General features: G+C 43.6%; 1 protein-coding gene across 1 annotated transcript in view; it reads right to left on the minus strand.

Annotated features, from left to right (window-relative positions):
• The window catches only part of LOC147121964 (P-selectin-like), a 134,669-nt gene that overhangs the window by 91,128 nt on the left and 30,273 nt on the right, over nt 1-13,268 (minus strand). The window contains exon 2 of the mRNA XM_085982555.1: nt 6,181-6,274. Coding sequence (XP_085838681.1) covers nt 6,181-6,274 — 94 coding nt within the window. The remainder of the gene's footprint in view (nt 1-6,180; nt 6,275-13,268) is intronic.

Genomic DNA, 13,268 nt, shown 5'->3' on the forward strand with positions numbered 1-13,268 from the left:
GCGATCATAACATGAGTTCAACGTAACGTTTGAAAGGGAGAAACACGAAACAGCTACTAAGATTCTAGCTTTAGGTATGGTTGACTTCAATGGGATGAGGCAGAGACGGTCCACAGTAAACTGGGCAAATCTGTTAATGGGCAAAACGACAGAAGATCAGTGGGAGATGTTCAAAAAATAATTTAACGTGATACAGAACCAGTTTGTACCCCTTAGGGGCAAGAGCTCCACTTGCCAAAAAAAAATGCCATGGACAACTAAAGAGGTGAGGGACAGCATAAAACTAAAGGAAAAAGCATACGAAAATGCAAAAAATAGCACAGATCTTGGCGAATGGGAAAGATACAAAGAACAGCAAAGGGTCACAAAACAGATAGTAAGAGCTACAAAAAGGGAGTATGAAAAGAAACTTGTAAGGGATATCAAAATCAATACAAAGAATTTTTACAATTACATTAGGAAAAAGAAGGTGGCCAGGAGCAATGTTGGCCCCTTAAAAACTGAAAGTGGTGATATTGTCAATGATAATAAGGAAATGGTGGACATGCTGAATAATTACTTTGCGTCAGTACTTACAGTAGAAGAAGAGGATAGCATGCCAGAAATCCCAAGGAAACTAATATTGAATCCGGGACAGGGACCCAATAAAATTAATGTAAGTAAAATAACAGCAATGAAGAAAATAATGGCACTAAAGAGTGACAAATCCCCAGGACCAGATGGTTTCCATCCCAGGGTTTTAAAGGAAGTAGCTGAGCACATCGCAGATGCCCTAACTATAACCTTCCAAAGTTCTCTCGATTCAGTAACCGTTCCTTTAGATTGGAAAATTACGCATGTCACTTGACTATTTAAGAATGGCGAGAGGGGAAACCAGGGAATTATAGACCAGTTAGCCTAACATCTGTTGTTGGGAAATTGCTAGAGTCTATAATTAAGGATAGGGTGACTGAACACCTCAAAAATTTTCAATTGATTAGAGAGAGCCAGCATGGATTTGTGAAAGGTAGGTCATGCCTGACAAACCTGATTAAATTTTTTGAGGAGGTGATTAAAGTAGTGGACATTGGAATGTCTATGGATGTTATTTATATGGACTTCCAGAAGACATTTGATAAAGTCCCACATAAGAGACTGTTAACTATGGTAGAAGCCCATGGAATTGAGGACAAATTATTGACCTGGTTAGGCAATTGGCTGAGCGGCAGGAGACAGAGAGTAGGGATAATGGGTAGGTACTCTAATTGGCAGGATGTGACTCGTGGTGTCCCGCAGGGATCTGTGTTGGGGCCTCAACTATTCACCGTATTTATTAACGACTTAGATGATGGCATAGAAAGTCATATATCCAAATTTGCCGATGACACAAAGATATGCGGCATTGTAGGCAGTGTAGATGAAAGCATAAAATTACAAAGAGATATTAATAGATTAAATGAATGGGTAAAACTGTGGCAAATGGATTTCAATGTAGGCAATGTGAGGTCATCCACTTTGGATCTAAAAAGGATAGAACAGGGTACTTTCTAAATGGTAAAAAGCTAAAAACTGGAGGTCCAAAGAGACTTGGGTGTTCAGGTACATAGATCATTAAAATGCCATGAACAGGTACAGAAAATAATCAAAAAGGCTAATGGAATGTTGGCCTTTATATCCAGAGGACTAGAATACAAGGGGGTAGAAGTTATGCTGCAGCTGTACAAAATCCTGGTTAGACCACACATGGAGTGCTGTGAGCAGTTCTGGGCACCACACCTTAGGAAGGATATATTAGCCTTGGAGGGAGTGCAGCGTAGGTTTACCAGAACGATGTCCGTACTTCAGAGTTAAGTTACAAGGAGAGATTACACAAATTAGGGTCGTATTCCCTGGGATTTAGAAGGTTAAGGGGTGATCTGATCGAAGTTTTCAAGATATTAAGGGGAACAGAGAGGGTAGATAGAGAGAAACTATTTCCGCTGCTTGGGGATTCTAGGACTAGGGGGCATAGTCTAAAAATTAGAGCCAGACTTTTCAGGAGTGAAATTAGGAAACACTTCTACACACAAAGAGTGGTAGAAGTTTGGAACTCTCTTCCACAAACGGCAATTGGTGCTAGATCAATTGTTAATTTTAAATCTGAGATTGATAGATTTTTGTTAACCAAAAGTATTAAGAGATATGGGGCAAAGGTGGGTATATGGAATTAGGTCGCAGATCAGCCATGATCTCATTGAATGGTGGAACAGGCTCGAGGGGCTAAATGGCCGACTCCTGTTCCTGTGTTCCCTTTTGTTCTTTCCTCCCTTTCCCTGCCTCTGCACTTTCTTAAAACCTGTTATATCTCTAACATTTTTCACTTCTGAGTCAGAGGAAAGTGAAGTGGAAGAAGGTCCCGAGGAGCATTGGTTTCCAAGAATTGTGTTCTGACGAAAGGTCATCGACCTGAAACGTTAACTCTGTTTCTCTCTCCACAGATGCTGCCTGACCTGCTGAGTATTTGCAGCATTTTCTGTTTTTATTTCAGATTTCCACCATCTGTAGTATTTTGCTTTTCTGATAGGAAGGACCTATTTCACCTAGCAGAGAGGTCAATAACCAGGGGGCATAGATTTAAAGTAATTGGTAGAAGGATTAGAGGGAGTTGAGGAGAATTTTTTAACCCAGAGGGTGGTTGGGGTCTGGAACTCGAGAGGTAGAAAATCTTATTGCATTTAAAAAGTACTTGGCTATGCATTTGAAGTGCCGTAACCTACAAGACTACAGACCAGGAGCTGGAAAATGGGATTAGGCTGGATAGCTCTTTTTGGCCGGCACAGACATGATGAGCTGAATGGCCTCCTTCTGTGCTGTAAATTTCTATGATTCTTCTTCTTCTATGATTCTATGTATCAGGGGAGCCCTATCGTGGTTCTGGGAGGGAGGGGAAGGGGGTGAGAGCAGAAGTGCGGGAAATGGGACGGACACAGTCGAACGTCCTGTCAACCAAGGTGGAGGGGAATCCTCAGATGAGGAAAAAGGAAGACATATCAGAAGCACTGGTATGGAAGGTGGCATCATCAGAAGAGATGTGTCAGAGACAATGGGCTGGATTTTGTGAATAGAGGCGAGTTGGAGGTGGGACTGCTGCTTGTTGTGTCTATGTCCCGCCTCCATCCTCGCCTGACCAACCAGAGGAATTTTCCCCTGATTGAGCTTGTTAAGCCCGCCCTGCAGGCTCAGCAGGCCAATTAGGGAGGAAGTCACTGACAGAGCACGTCAACGTCAGACGTGCTATCTGTCAAGACTTCTTGAAAGAAGAAATGTCAGCATTTGACAGCTTCCAGCTCTGTGAAGCTGTCAAACACTGACATTCTCTGTAGTTTGATGAGTCCTTGTGTTCAGGACTCATCAAACCTTTCAACTTAGTTGATTTCACATGACTGTTGGATCGGAGGATCCAACAGCCAGTCTGTGAAATTGACAAGGAGGATGTCGGCTCTCCCGATTCAGCGTGGCTGAAGGCTGTAGGAAGAAAGCAAGGTAAGTGAACATTTTTTAAAACTTATCACTCACCTTACATACTTACCACTCCACACTTGCACCCATCACTCACTTCTACATCTTACTTCCAGGTGCCTCTGACCGCTGCAGACCTCCTCCACATCTCCAACCCGTCGGGGTTCTCCGAGGTTGGGAAGCCTTCACCTGTGAAGGTAAAATGGCACTAATCCTTTTTTCTGCTTGTTAACTATTTGTTAACAGGCAGTTAAAAGGATTAAATGCCTTTCCTGCCTCCAGGAGACGGGACCCGAAGCAGCACACCTTCCCCCCTCCCTGCAAAAGGGCACAGAGGCAGGATGGGGGCGGGTTTGCCATCCGCCCCCACTTTTTCCTAATTTACTGGCTGTCCCGCCTCCATGCCCGCCTCCTTGGGGCTTGGAAAATCCAGCCCTTAGAAACTGGGAGAATGGAATAGAGTCCTTACAGGAAGCATGTTGGGAGAAAGTGTAATCAAGGTAGCTATGGGAGTCAGTGGGCTTATAGCAGATATTGGTCGCCAGCCTATCCCCAGAAATGGAGACAGAGAAGCTGAGGAAGGAAAGGGAAAAGTCCAAGATGGACCATGTGAAGGCGAGGGAGGCGTGGCAATTGGAAGCAAAGTTAATGAAATTTTTCAGTTCAGGTTGAGAGCAGGAAACAGCACCAATACAGTCATTAATATACTGGAAAAAGAGGTGATGGAGGGGACCTGAGTAGGACGGGTACAAAGAATGATCCATATATCCCACAAGATGTCAGGCATAGCTAGGACCCGTACAGGTTCCCATAGCAACACCTTTTATTTGGAGGAAGTGAGTGGAGTCAAAGGAGAAGCTGTTCAATGTAAACAAGTTCAGCCAGGCGGAGGGGGCTGGTGGTGGATGGGGACTGGTTGGGCCTCCGTTCAAGGAAGAAGCGGAGGCCCTCAGAGGCATTGTAAGTACAATTCATCTGCCTATCTATCCACAACTCAGCATGGAGATATGTTGGTAAGCTCACCAATTTTAGGCAACCTGAACAACACAGACATTTTTGTAGGTATCTGGGGGATTATTTGAAGAATCTGGGATGTAGAATAAGGAGTCTGCTGTGACCTTTACAGTAGCCTGAAATTCAAAAATAAAAATCTGGTGTCAGTTGCATTTCATCACCATGTTGGATAGTGCCAAACCAATGCCATCACTGTAACAACAACCCAGGGCTGGTTCCCATTGGAGGCAGAACCTTTAGGCATTGGCAAAATTAACCAACCCATCAGAAAATTAATTGTTTAATTTTAGAAGAAGTTGTTGGTCAGACAGCAGCCTCGGGTCCTGCCTCACTGAGTCAAACAAATTAGTATGCCTGCAGCTACATACTGTCCAAAACTGGATTGTGCTCCTTGTTTTATCTTTACTGTGACTCAGCGCTCTCTCTGCTGGTTTTTATTTGCATTACACATACATAACAGTACCTAACCTTACAGAAACTACCACAGCCAGACAATTCCAATAAGGGAAGCAGAAGTCTGATAAACACGTCTTACAGTCTCCTTAGTTCCTGCATACAGTAAGATAGCTCAGCAGAGAAGATGATATAAAGGCAAAGGCTCCTGGATTCTGGGCCTGTGCTCATGTCATCATCCCCTTTTAAAACTTTAATTAGTTGGCCATAAAGCTTCTGAGTTTGGCTCCATCTCAGTATGGCTCTTCAACAAATTCTACCTCCATAATTCAGTTCCCCGACAAAATCTGCCATAAAAGATTAAATTAAAACTTGTTTGCCTCAGCGTCCCTGATTGCCCCAATACACATCACCCCCGCCCCGATACACATCACCCCCGCCCCGATACACATCACCCCCGCCCCTCCAAATGCAGCCGTATGGTGAGGTCCCGCCCTTCTCACCCTCAACTCCTCTGCTCCATTCAACTCAACTTGTATGTCCTCGCTTCTGAACTCGGCCATGTGGCAAGATACCAAACCACTTCGCATTCCTGCTGTCGCTGACCTTGCCTCTCTCAGGCCCACCTAACTGGGGTCAAATGTCTGGTCCGTGCCTCCCCACACTTTTCTGCAAAGCAATTCATTGTCTTGAGCTCAGATTCTGAGGAAATCAAAATAAATAGCCTAAGGTACATGGTGAAAAAGTCTCTTTTAGAATTATATTGTGCCAATTTATTTAATTGCAAGGTTATATTCATTAAAATAATTTGCTTCTTTAAAAAATATTCTGGCAGTTTCATTATCAACTTTTGCCTTTAAATTCAGAATGTAATGGTGGATTTTATAAATTCACTTTCCCAACATGTGAAGCACATTTCTTTTGGAGTGGGGGAGAGAGAGAGAGCAACTCTGTTTAGGAGGGAGGAAGGGACCTTGTTATGGGGGTGGGGTGGGGGTGGGGGGAGAGGCTGAGATCTTGTTGCAGGAGGAATGAGAAAGAGAGCAACTATTGAAAGAGTAAGTGAGAGAGATCCTGTTAATGAGGGTGAGGGAAGTGAGCAACAATGTTGGAGGGAACACAATTAAGGAAAAGAAAACTTTGCTGGAATGCTGACTGATGGCTTTACAAAATCAGAACTATACCAAAAATTAAGTGCTTTCTCTTGAAATCAGTTCTTAGAGCAGAAAAATAGTCCTGACAGCATCACAAAGTAGCTAACCAGTCAAATAAAGGATAGAGGAAGTGTAATCTTACCACAGGTCACCACAGCTAACGCCAATAATCTGAATATGTTTCCTTGTACCTGTGGGTATCGCCTGTACGGGCAGATCATGCCATCATAAGATACCTGTATGTGTCAGAACAGATCAAATAACACCAAATAAAAAAATATTCTACATAAAAATAAAAACCTTTATTGCAAAAGTCCCAATGACAGTCACGTCCTGGTTGCTAAATAAAATTATGCAAGTAAGACAGACCCAGCAGCTGGCTTTACAGATACTGAGCTATGCTTTACATGATATTGTCTAGCTGGTGATTTAATGTTCTATAACATCTGCTATTTTTCACTCATTTTCTCCTCTCCGCTCACAAAAATTCATATCAGGATGTGGTACTGATGTGCCAGCAGCTCTTCACTACCTTTCCTAAGTCGTCATTCCTATAAGATGAGTTCTAGCAAACTATTTGAGGTGGAGAGATAGGGAAGAGAGGTTATCAGAGCCAAACCTGATCCTGTTCTCATCCAACATCCCTACTCTCAACCGGCAAATGTGAAAATCAGAAACATTTTACTGTGCCTTAAACATAGAAACATAGAAGATAGGAGCAGGAGTAGGCCATTCGGCCCCTCGAGCCTGCTCCGCCATTCAATGAAATCATGGCTGATCACCCAAACTCAGTACCCTGTCCCTGCCTTCTCCCCATATCCCTTGATCCCTTTAGCCTTAAGAAATATATCTAACTCCTTCTTGAATATATTTAATGAATTGGCCTCAACTGCCTTCTGTGGTAGAGAATTCCACAGGTTCACCACTCTCTGGGTGAAGAAATTCCTCCTCATCTCTGTCCTAAATGGCTTACCCCTTATCTTTAGACTGTGACCCCTGGTTCTGGACTCCCCCGCCATCGGGAACATCCTTCCTGCATCTAGTCTGTCTAGTCCTGTTAGAATTTTATAAGTTTCAATGAGATCCCCTCTCATTCTTCTAAACTCCAGCAAGTATAAGCCCAATCGACCCAATCTCTCCTCATACGTCATTCCTGCCATCCCAGGTATCAGTCTGGTGAATCTTCGCTGCACTCCCTCCATGGCAAGAACATCCTTCCTCAGATAAGGCGACCAAAACTGCACACAATACTCAAGGTGTGGTCTCACCAAGGCCCTGTACAACTGCAGCAAGACATCCTTGTTCCTGTACTCGAATCCTCTCACTACAAAGGCCAACATACCATTTGCCTTCTTAACCGCCTGCTGCACCTGCATGCTTACCTTCAGCGACTGGTGCACAAGGACACTCAGGTCTCGTTGCACTTCCCCTTCTCCCAATCTATTGTCGTTCAGATAATAATCTGCCTTCCTGTTTTTGCCACGAAAGTGGATAACCTCACATTTATCCATATTATACTGCATCTGCCCAATCACCCAACCTGTCCAAATCATACTGAAGTTTCTCAGCATCCTCCTCACAGCACACATGCCCACCCAGCTTTGTGTCATCTGCAAACTTGGAGCTATTACATCTAGTTCCCTCGTCTAGATCATAAATATATATTGTGAATAGCTGGGGTCCTATCACAAATCCCTGCGGTTCCCCACTAGTCACTGCCTGCCACTCTGAAAAAGACCCGTTTATTCCAACTCTTTGCTTCCTGCCTGCCAACCAGTTCTCTATCCAAGTCAGTACCTTGCTCCCAATCCCTTGTGCTTTAACTTTACATGCTAATCTCTTATGCGGGACCTTATTGAAAGCCTTCTGAAAGTCCAAATACACCACATCCACTGGTTCTCCCTTATCTATTCTACCAGTTACATCCTCAAAAAATTCCAGTAGATTAGTCAAGCACGATTTACCTTTTGTAAATCCATGTTGACTTTGTCCGATCCTGTCACTGTTTTCCAAGTGCTCTGCTATTACATCTTTTATAATGGACTCTAGCATTTTCCCCACTACCGATGACAGGCTTACCGTTTTCTCCCTACCACCTTTTTTGAATAGTGGGGTAACATTAGCTACCCTCCAATCGATGGGAACTGTTCCAGAGTCTATAGAATTTTGGAAGATGACCAGCAATGCATCTACTCTTTCTAGGGCCACTTCCTTAAGTACCCTAGGATGTAGATTATCAGGCCCTGGGGATTTATCGGCCTTCAATCCCATCAATTTCCCTAACACCATTTCCCTACAAATACTGATTTCATTCAGTTCCTCCCTCTCATTAGACCCTATGTTCCCCGACATCTCTGGGAGGTTATTTGTGTCCTCCTTTGTGAAGACAGAACCAAAATATGTATTTAATTGGTCTGCCATTTCTTTGTTCCCCATTATAAATTCCCCTGATTCTGACTGCAAGGGACCTACACTTGACTTCACCAATCTTTTTCTCTTCACATATCTATAGAAGCTTTTACAGTCAGTTTTTATGTTCCCTGAAAGCTTACTCTCATACTCTATTTTCCCTCTCTTAATTAATCCCTTTGTCCTCCTTTGCTGAATCCTAAACTGCTCCCAATCCTCAGGTTTGCTGCTTTTTCTGGCCAATTTATATGTCCTCTCCTTGGATCTTATGCTATCCCTAATTTCCATTGTTAGCCACGGTTGAGTCACCTTTTTTGTTTTATTTTTATGCCAAGCAGGGATAAACAAATTCTGTAGTTCATCCATGTGATCTTTAAATGTTTGCCATTGTCTATCCACCATCAACCCTTTAAGTAACATTCCCCAATCCATCCAACCCAACTCGTGCCTCATACCATCGTAGTTTCCTTTATTTAAATTCAGGACCCTAGTCTCTGAGTGAAATACTTCACTCTCCATCTTAATGCCTTGCTTCGTGAATATTCAGATCGCCTAATATTAACATTTTTGTACTATTATTTTATGTGCTTCTAATGAATTTAATGCTTGTTGTAGCTTCTACAATTACAAATATCAAATAAGGAAACTTCAGTCTGGTATGTACTTAATCTGGTTCCTTTTACACTTCTTAATCAGAGGGACTAATGTCTTATTTTAAGTTGATGGTACAGAAGGAGTGATTCTGTCATCCAACAGTTGCAGTGAGGACCTTCACTGGCAAACAATGCGTCTCAAGAAATCGTGGGTGGGTAGCTTGCGGTTTATCACCCATTATGAATGTCATGTGGGCCCACAATTTCCCAAGATGCGCTTCCTGTGAGCTCTGCTCCATGTTGTGAGTACTGGATTATGGAATTACCCATATAATTTAAACCTTAAACAAAGGCACTAGGGTGTTAATCCTCTGACTGAGAAACAAATTAAGCATTTCAGGAATTCTCCTTGTGGTACAAGTGCTGTTAAAGTTTTATGCCACCAGATCCTTCCAAGACACCAATTATGGCATGTGCCAAATAAATCAGTCAGCCGCTCACAGTTACATCAAGTGACAATCATTATTTACAAGGTAAAATACATTTATTATTTTCCCCGTGGAAAGGAAGCATCAGCTTGACAGAGCACAGAACTCTTACTAGGGGTTCCCAAGAAAACAAAGGACAGCACCCATTTATCCCCTGGCTATCACCTGCTGACATACCAAGTGTCATTGCCATCATCTGGGAAGGGTGCCCTGAGTTTCAAACAGAGCAGCCTTCATATCAGGCAACACCAGCTATTAGGGTAGATAAGGGGGAACCAGTGGATGTAGTATATTTGGATTTTCAAAAGGCATTCGATAAGGTGCCGCACAAGAGGTTGTTACACAAGATTAGGGCTCATGAGATTGGGGATAATATATTAGCACGGATTGAGGATTGGTTAACAGACAAAAACCAGAGTAGGAATAAATGGATTATTTTCGGGTTGGCAGGTTGTAACTAGTGGAGTGCCGCAAGGATCAGTGCTTGGGCCTCAGCTATTTAGAATCTATATGAATGACTTAGATGAGGGGACCGAGTGAAATGTACCCAAGTTTGCTGACGATACAAAGCTATGTGGGAGAGTAAGCTTTTGAGGAGGACGCAAAGAGGCTACAAAGGGATATAGACAGGTTAAGTGAGTGGGCAAGAAGGTGGCAGATGGAATAATGTGGAGAAATGTGAAATTATCCACTGTGGTAAGAAGAATAGAAAAGCAAAATATACTTTTTAAATGTGAGAGACAAGTATATGTTGGTATTCAGAGGGATTTGGGTGTCCTTGTGCATGAATCGCAGAAAGTTAACATTCAGGTACAGCAAGCAATTAGGAAAGCAAATGGTATGTTAGCCTTTATTGCAAGGGAGTTGGAGTATAAGACTATGGAAGTCTTGCTGCAATTATATTGGACTTTGGTGAGACCACACCTGGAGTACTGTTTGCAGTTTTGGTCTCCTTACTTAAAGAAGGTTCACAAGATTGATTCCTGGCATGAGAAGGCTGTCCTATGATGAGAGATTGTGTAGAATGGATCTATATTCTCTGGAGTTTAGAAGAATGAGAGGTGATCTCATTGAAACATATAACATTCTTAGAGGGCTTGACAGGGTAGATGCTGAGAGACTGTTTCCCCTGGCTGGAGAACCTAGAACCAGGGGTCACAGTCTCAGGATAAGGGGTCAGCCATTTAGGACTGAGATGAGGAGAAATTTCTTCACTCAGAGGGTGGTGAATCTTTGGAATTCTCTACCCCAGAGGGCCTGTGTATGCTCAGTCGTTAAGTATATTCAGTACTAGGATCGATAGATTTTTTGACACTAAGGGAATCAAGGGATATGGGATATGGCGGGAAAGTGGAGTTGAGGTAGAAGATCAGCTATGACCTTATTGAATGATGGAGCAGGCTCGATGGGCCGTATGGGCTACTCCTACTCTTATTTCTTATGTTCTTATCTTAGCAAACATGTGGCCAGGTGCTGCACTGCTCTATCATTCGCACACAGACTCTGGGGGAGAATTTGAGTCTGGGGCTATAACTTTAGCAGCAACGAAAAAGTAGCACCGGGCGCTACCCCAGTGAATCCAACGCGAACTTCGGGTTTAGTGCTCCAGGGAGGAAGTGGAGCACTAAATCAAGCGCTACCACTTCCCTTGGAGCGCTAAAGTTCGGCAAGAGGGGCAGTAGCGGTGCAGCGCTGCCCAATGTCGAGGGCAGCGCTGCCAGGAATGGAGGCTCCTTCCCTCCCTTAAAGGCTCTGCATTAAATCGATGTCCCTCATCGCTGACGGCAGCCGTGATCTGCGACGATCAGCCCCAAGCACTCTAACAGAGTGCAGGGCTGATCAATCGCGCCACAGGAAAAAGTTGAAAAAACCGAAGGGGTGAAAACAAATTTTTCATTGACACAAGCGGCCTTACATTTAAATACCGCTGCCCAAGCGTCCGGCCTCCCTAACAACGCCTCCTACAACTGTCGGTACTATGGCCCGGCGATGCTGCAGGGGGTGGAACCAAAGTTTGGATCCGGCACGCTACTGGGGCGCTGCGCAGTCGGATGATGTCACGATCTCCGGGCGCAGAAGATCGTGGTGTTAGGGGTTACTGCCGCCGCAAATCACGTCAATTTTGTGGGCATCGGTACTGTCGCCGTGCCTGGTCACAAAGCCAGTAACGCCCTGTTATCGCCCCATGGAGGCACTAACGGGAGGCGCAAAGGAGGCGAATTTCTAGCCCTTTGTTTCTTGTCTCCACATTGGGCCTCTCCTCAGTTTATTTTTGTCTGGCGCCTCTTCCCACCCCACAGCCTGGGCAGAGATTGACAAATATTTCAAATCCATTTTGAACCAATATAAAAGTTGGCCTCATATCTAGCCATTTACCGTTAAATGGGCACATCCCTTTAAATCTGCACTGTTAAACAGATTTTTTATTTGTTCCATTAAGCTAGCTGCTAGTTCAAGGCTAAAGGTATGCTGAGAGCTTATGATAATTATTCAAATAACCTGACATCGTAAAATCACATGCTGTTAATTCACAGCGCGCTGTTAGCTCATTCCCAGCACATATTTTACAAGTAGCATAAAATTGTGGGCATAGAGATATTTAGAATGAGTTTTACTCAGAGCAGTTCATAGTCCTTTCCTGTCATTTGTATTTCATTATATTACACCTGGCCATATTTGATCTAATAACCATTCTTGTGGAAAATACTAGAAGTGGCAGGTAGCAAGGAGCCAGCTGAACAGCTCCCTGGACAATTTCCCTCCCCCTAGCAGCTAAAAGGAGTTGAGGTACAGATCAACCATAATCTAATTAAATGGTGGAACAGGCTCGAGGGGCTTAATGGTCTACTGGTGTTCCTATGTTCCTATCTACCTTCATTTTCACTTTCAATGATTATGGCTATGATTTTGCCGGCCGAGGCGGGTTCAGGGCAAGAGAGGTCATTGTCAGGGTATGGTCCCGCTGCCTACTGAAGCCCGCCGAAAAAAGGATTTTACGTTAATGGGCCTTGTTAAGCCCGCCCATCGCGTTCCCCGACCCTATTAGAAAATGCGGGTCAGGTGACATCAGCACTGACGCTTCTTTTGTCGGTTTATTTAAAGGGCCCAGGGCCCCACTTCATTCCACTTCCTGAATTTGAAACAACATTGCTGAGGTGTAATGATCAGTAACATGTCATTCTAAAATGGTACACTAGGTGGAGCTGTATGTTTAGTAAGGGGCTACCCACAAGGCAGTAGTCAAGATGGATGCCTGTACACTAGTCCACATGGCTGAATAAATGACTAGCTCAAGCTAGCGGTTCATAATGAAAATGTCTATTTATTTATGAACATAACATGGTACCAGGATTGGTAATATCTGCTGAATATTGTGAAACACGACATGGAGAATTTGAAGCCACCGGAGGGTTTGAAAATCACGGGGAATGTCGACTGCAATTGGCGGACTTTCAAACAACAATTCGAACTCTACATTGCTGCCATCGGGTTCGGTATGATGTCAGATGCAAGGAAAATAGCGTTACTGCTCATGGTTGCAGGCCCGCAGGTGATAGAGGTATTTAATACATTTGTATTTGATCAAGAGGAGGACAGAAAAAATGGACGATGTGCTAAAGAAGTTTGATACACATTGTTCTCCCAAAAAGAATGAGACCTATGAGAGGTACGTGTTCCGTTCATGGACACAGTAGCAAAATGAGACTTTTGATAGCTTTGTGACCGATCTGAAACTGAAA

This window comes from Somniosus microcephalus, chromosome 3 (genome assembly GCF_052327205.1).
Source record: "Somniosus microcephalus isolate GS21.2 chromosome 3, FLI_Smic_1.0, whole genome shotgun sequence".
Lineage (NCBI taxonomy): Eukaryota > Metazoa > Chordata > Chondrichthyes > Squaliformes > Somniosidae > Somniosus > Somniosus microcephalus.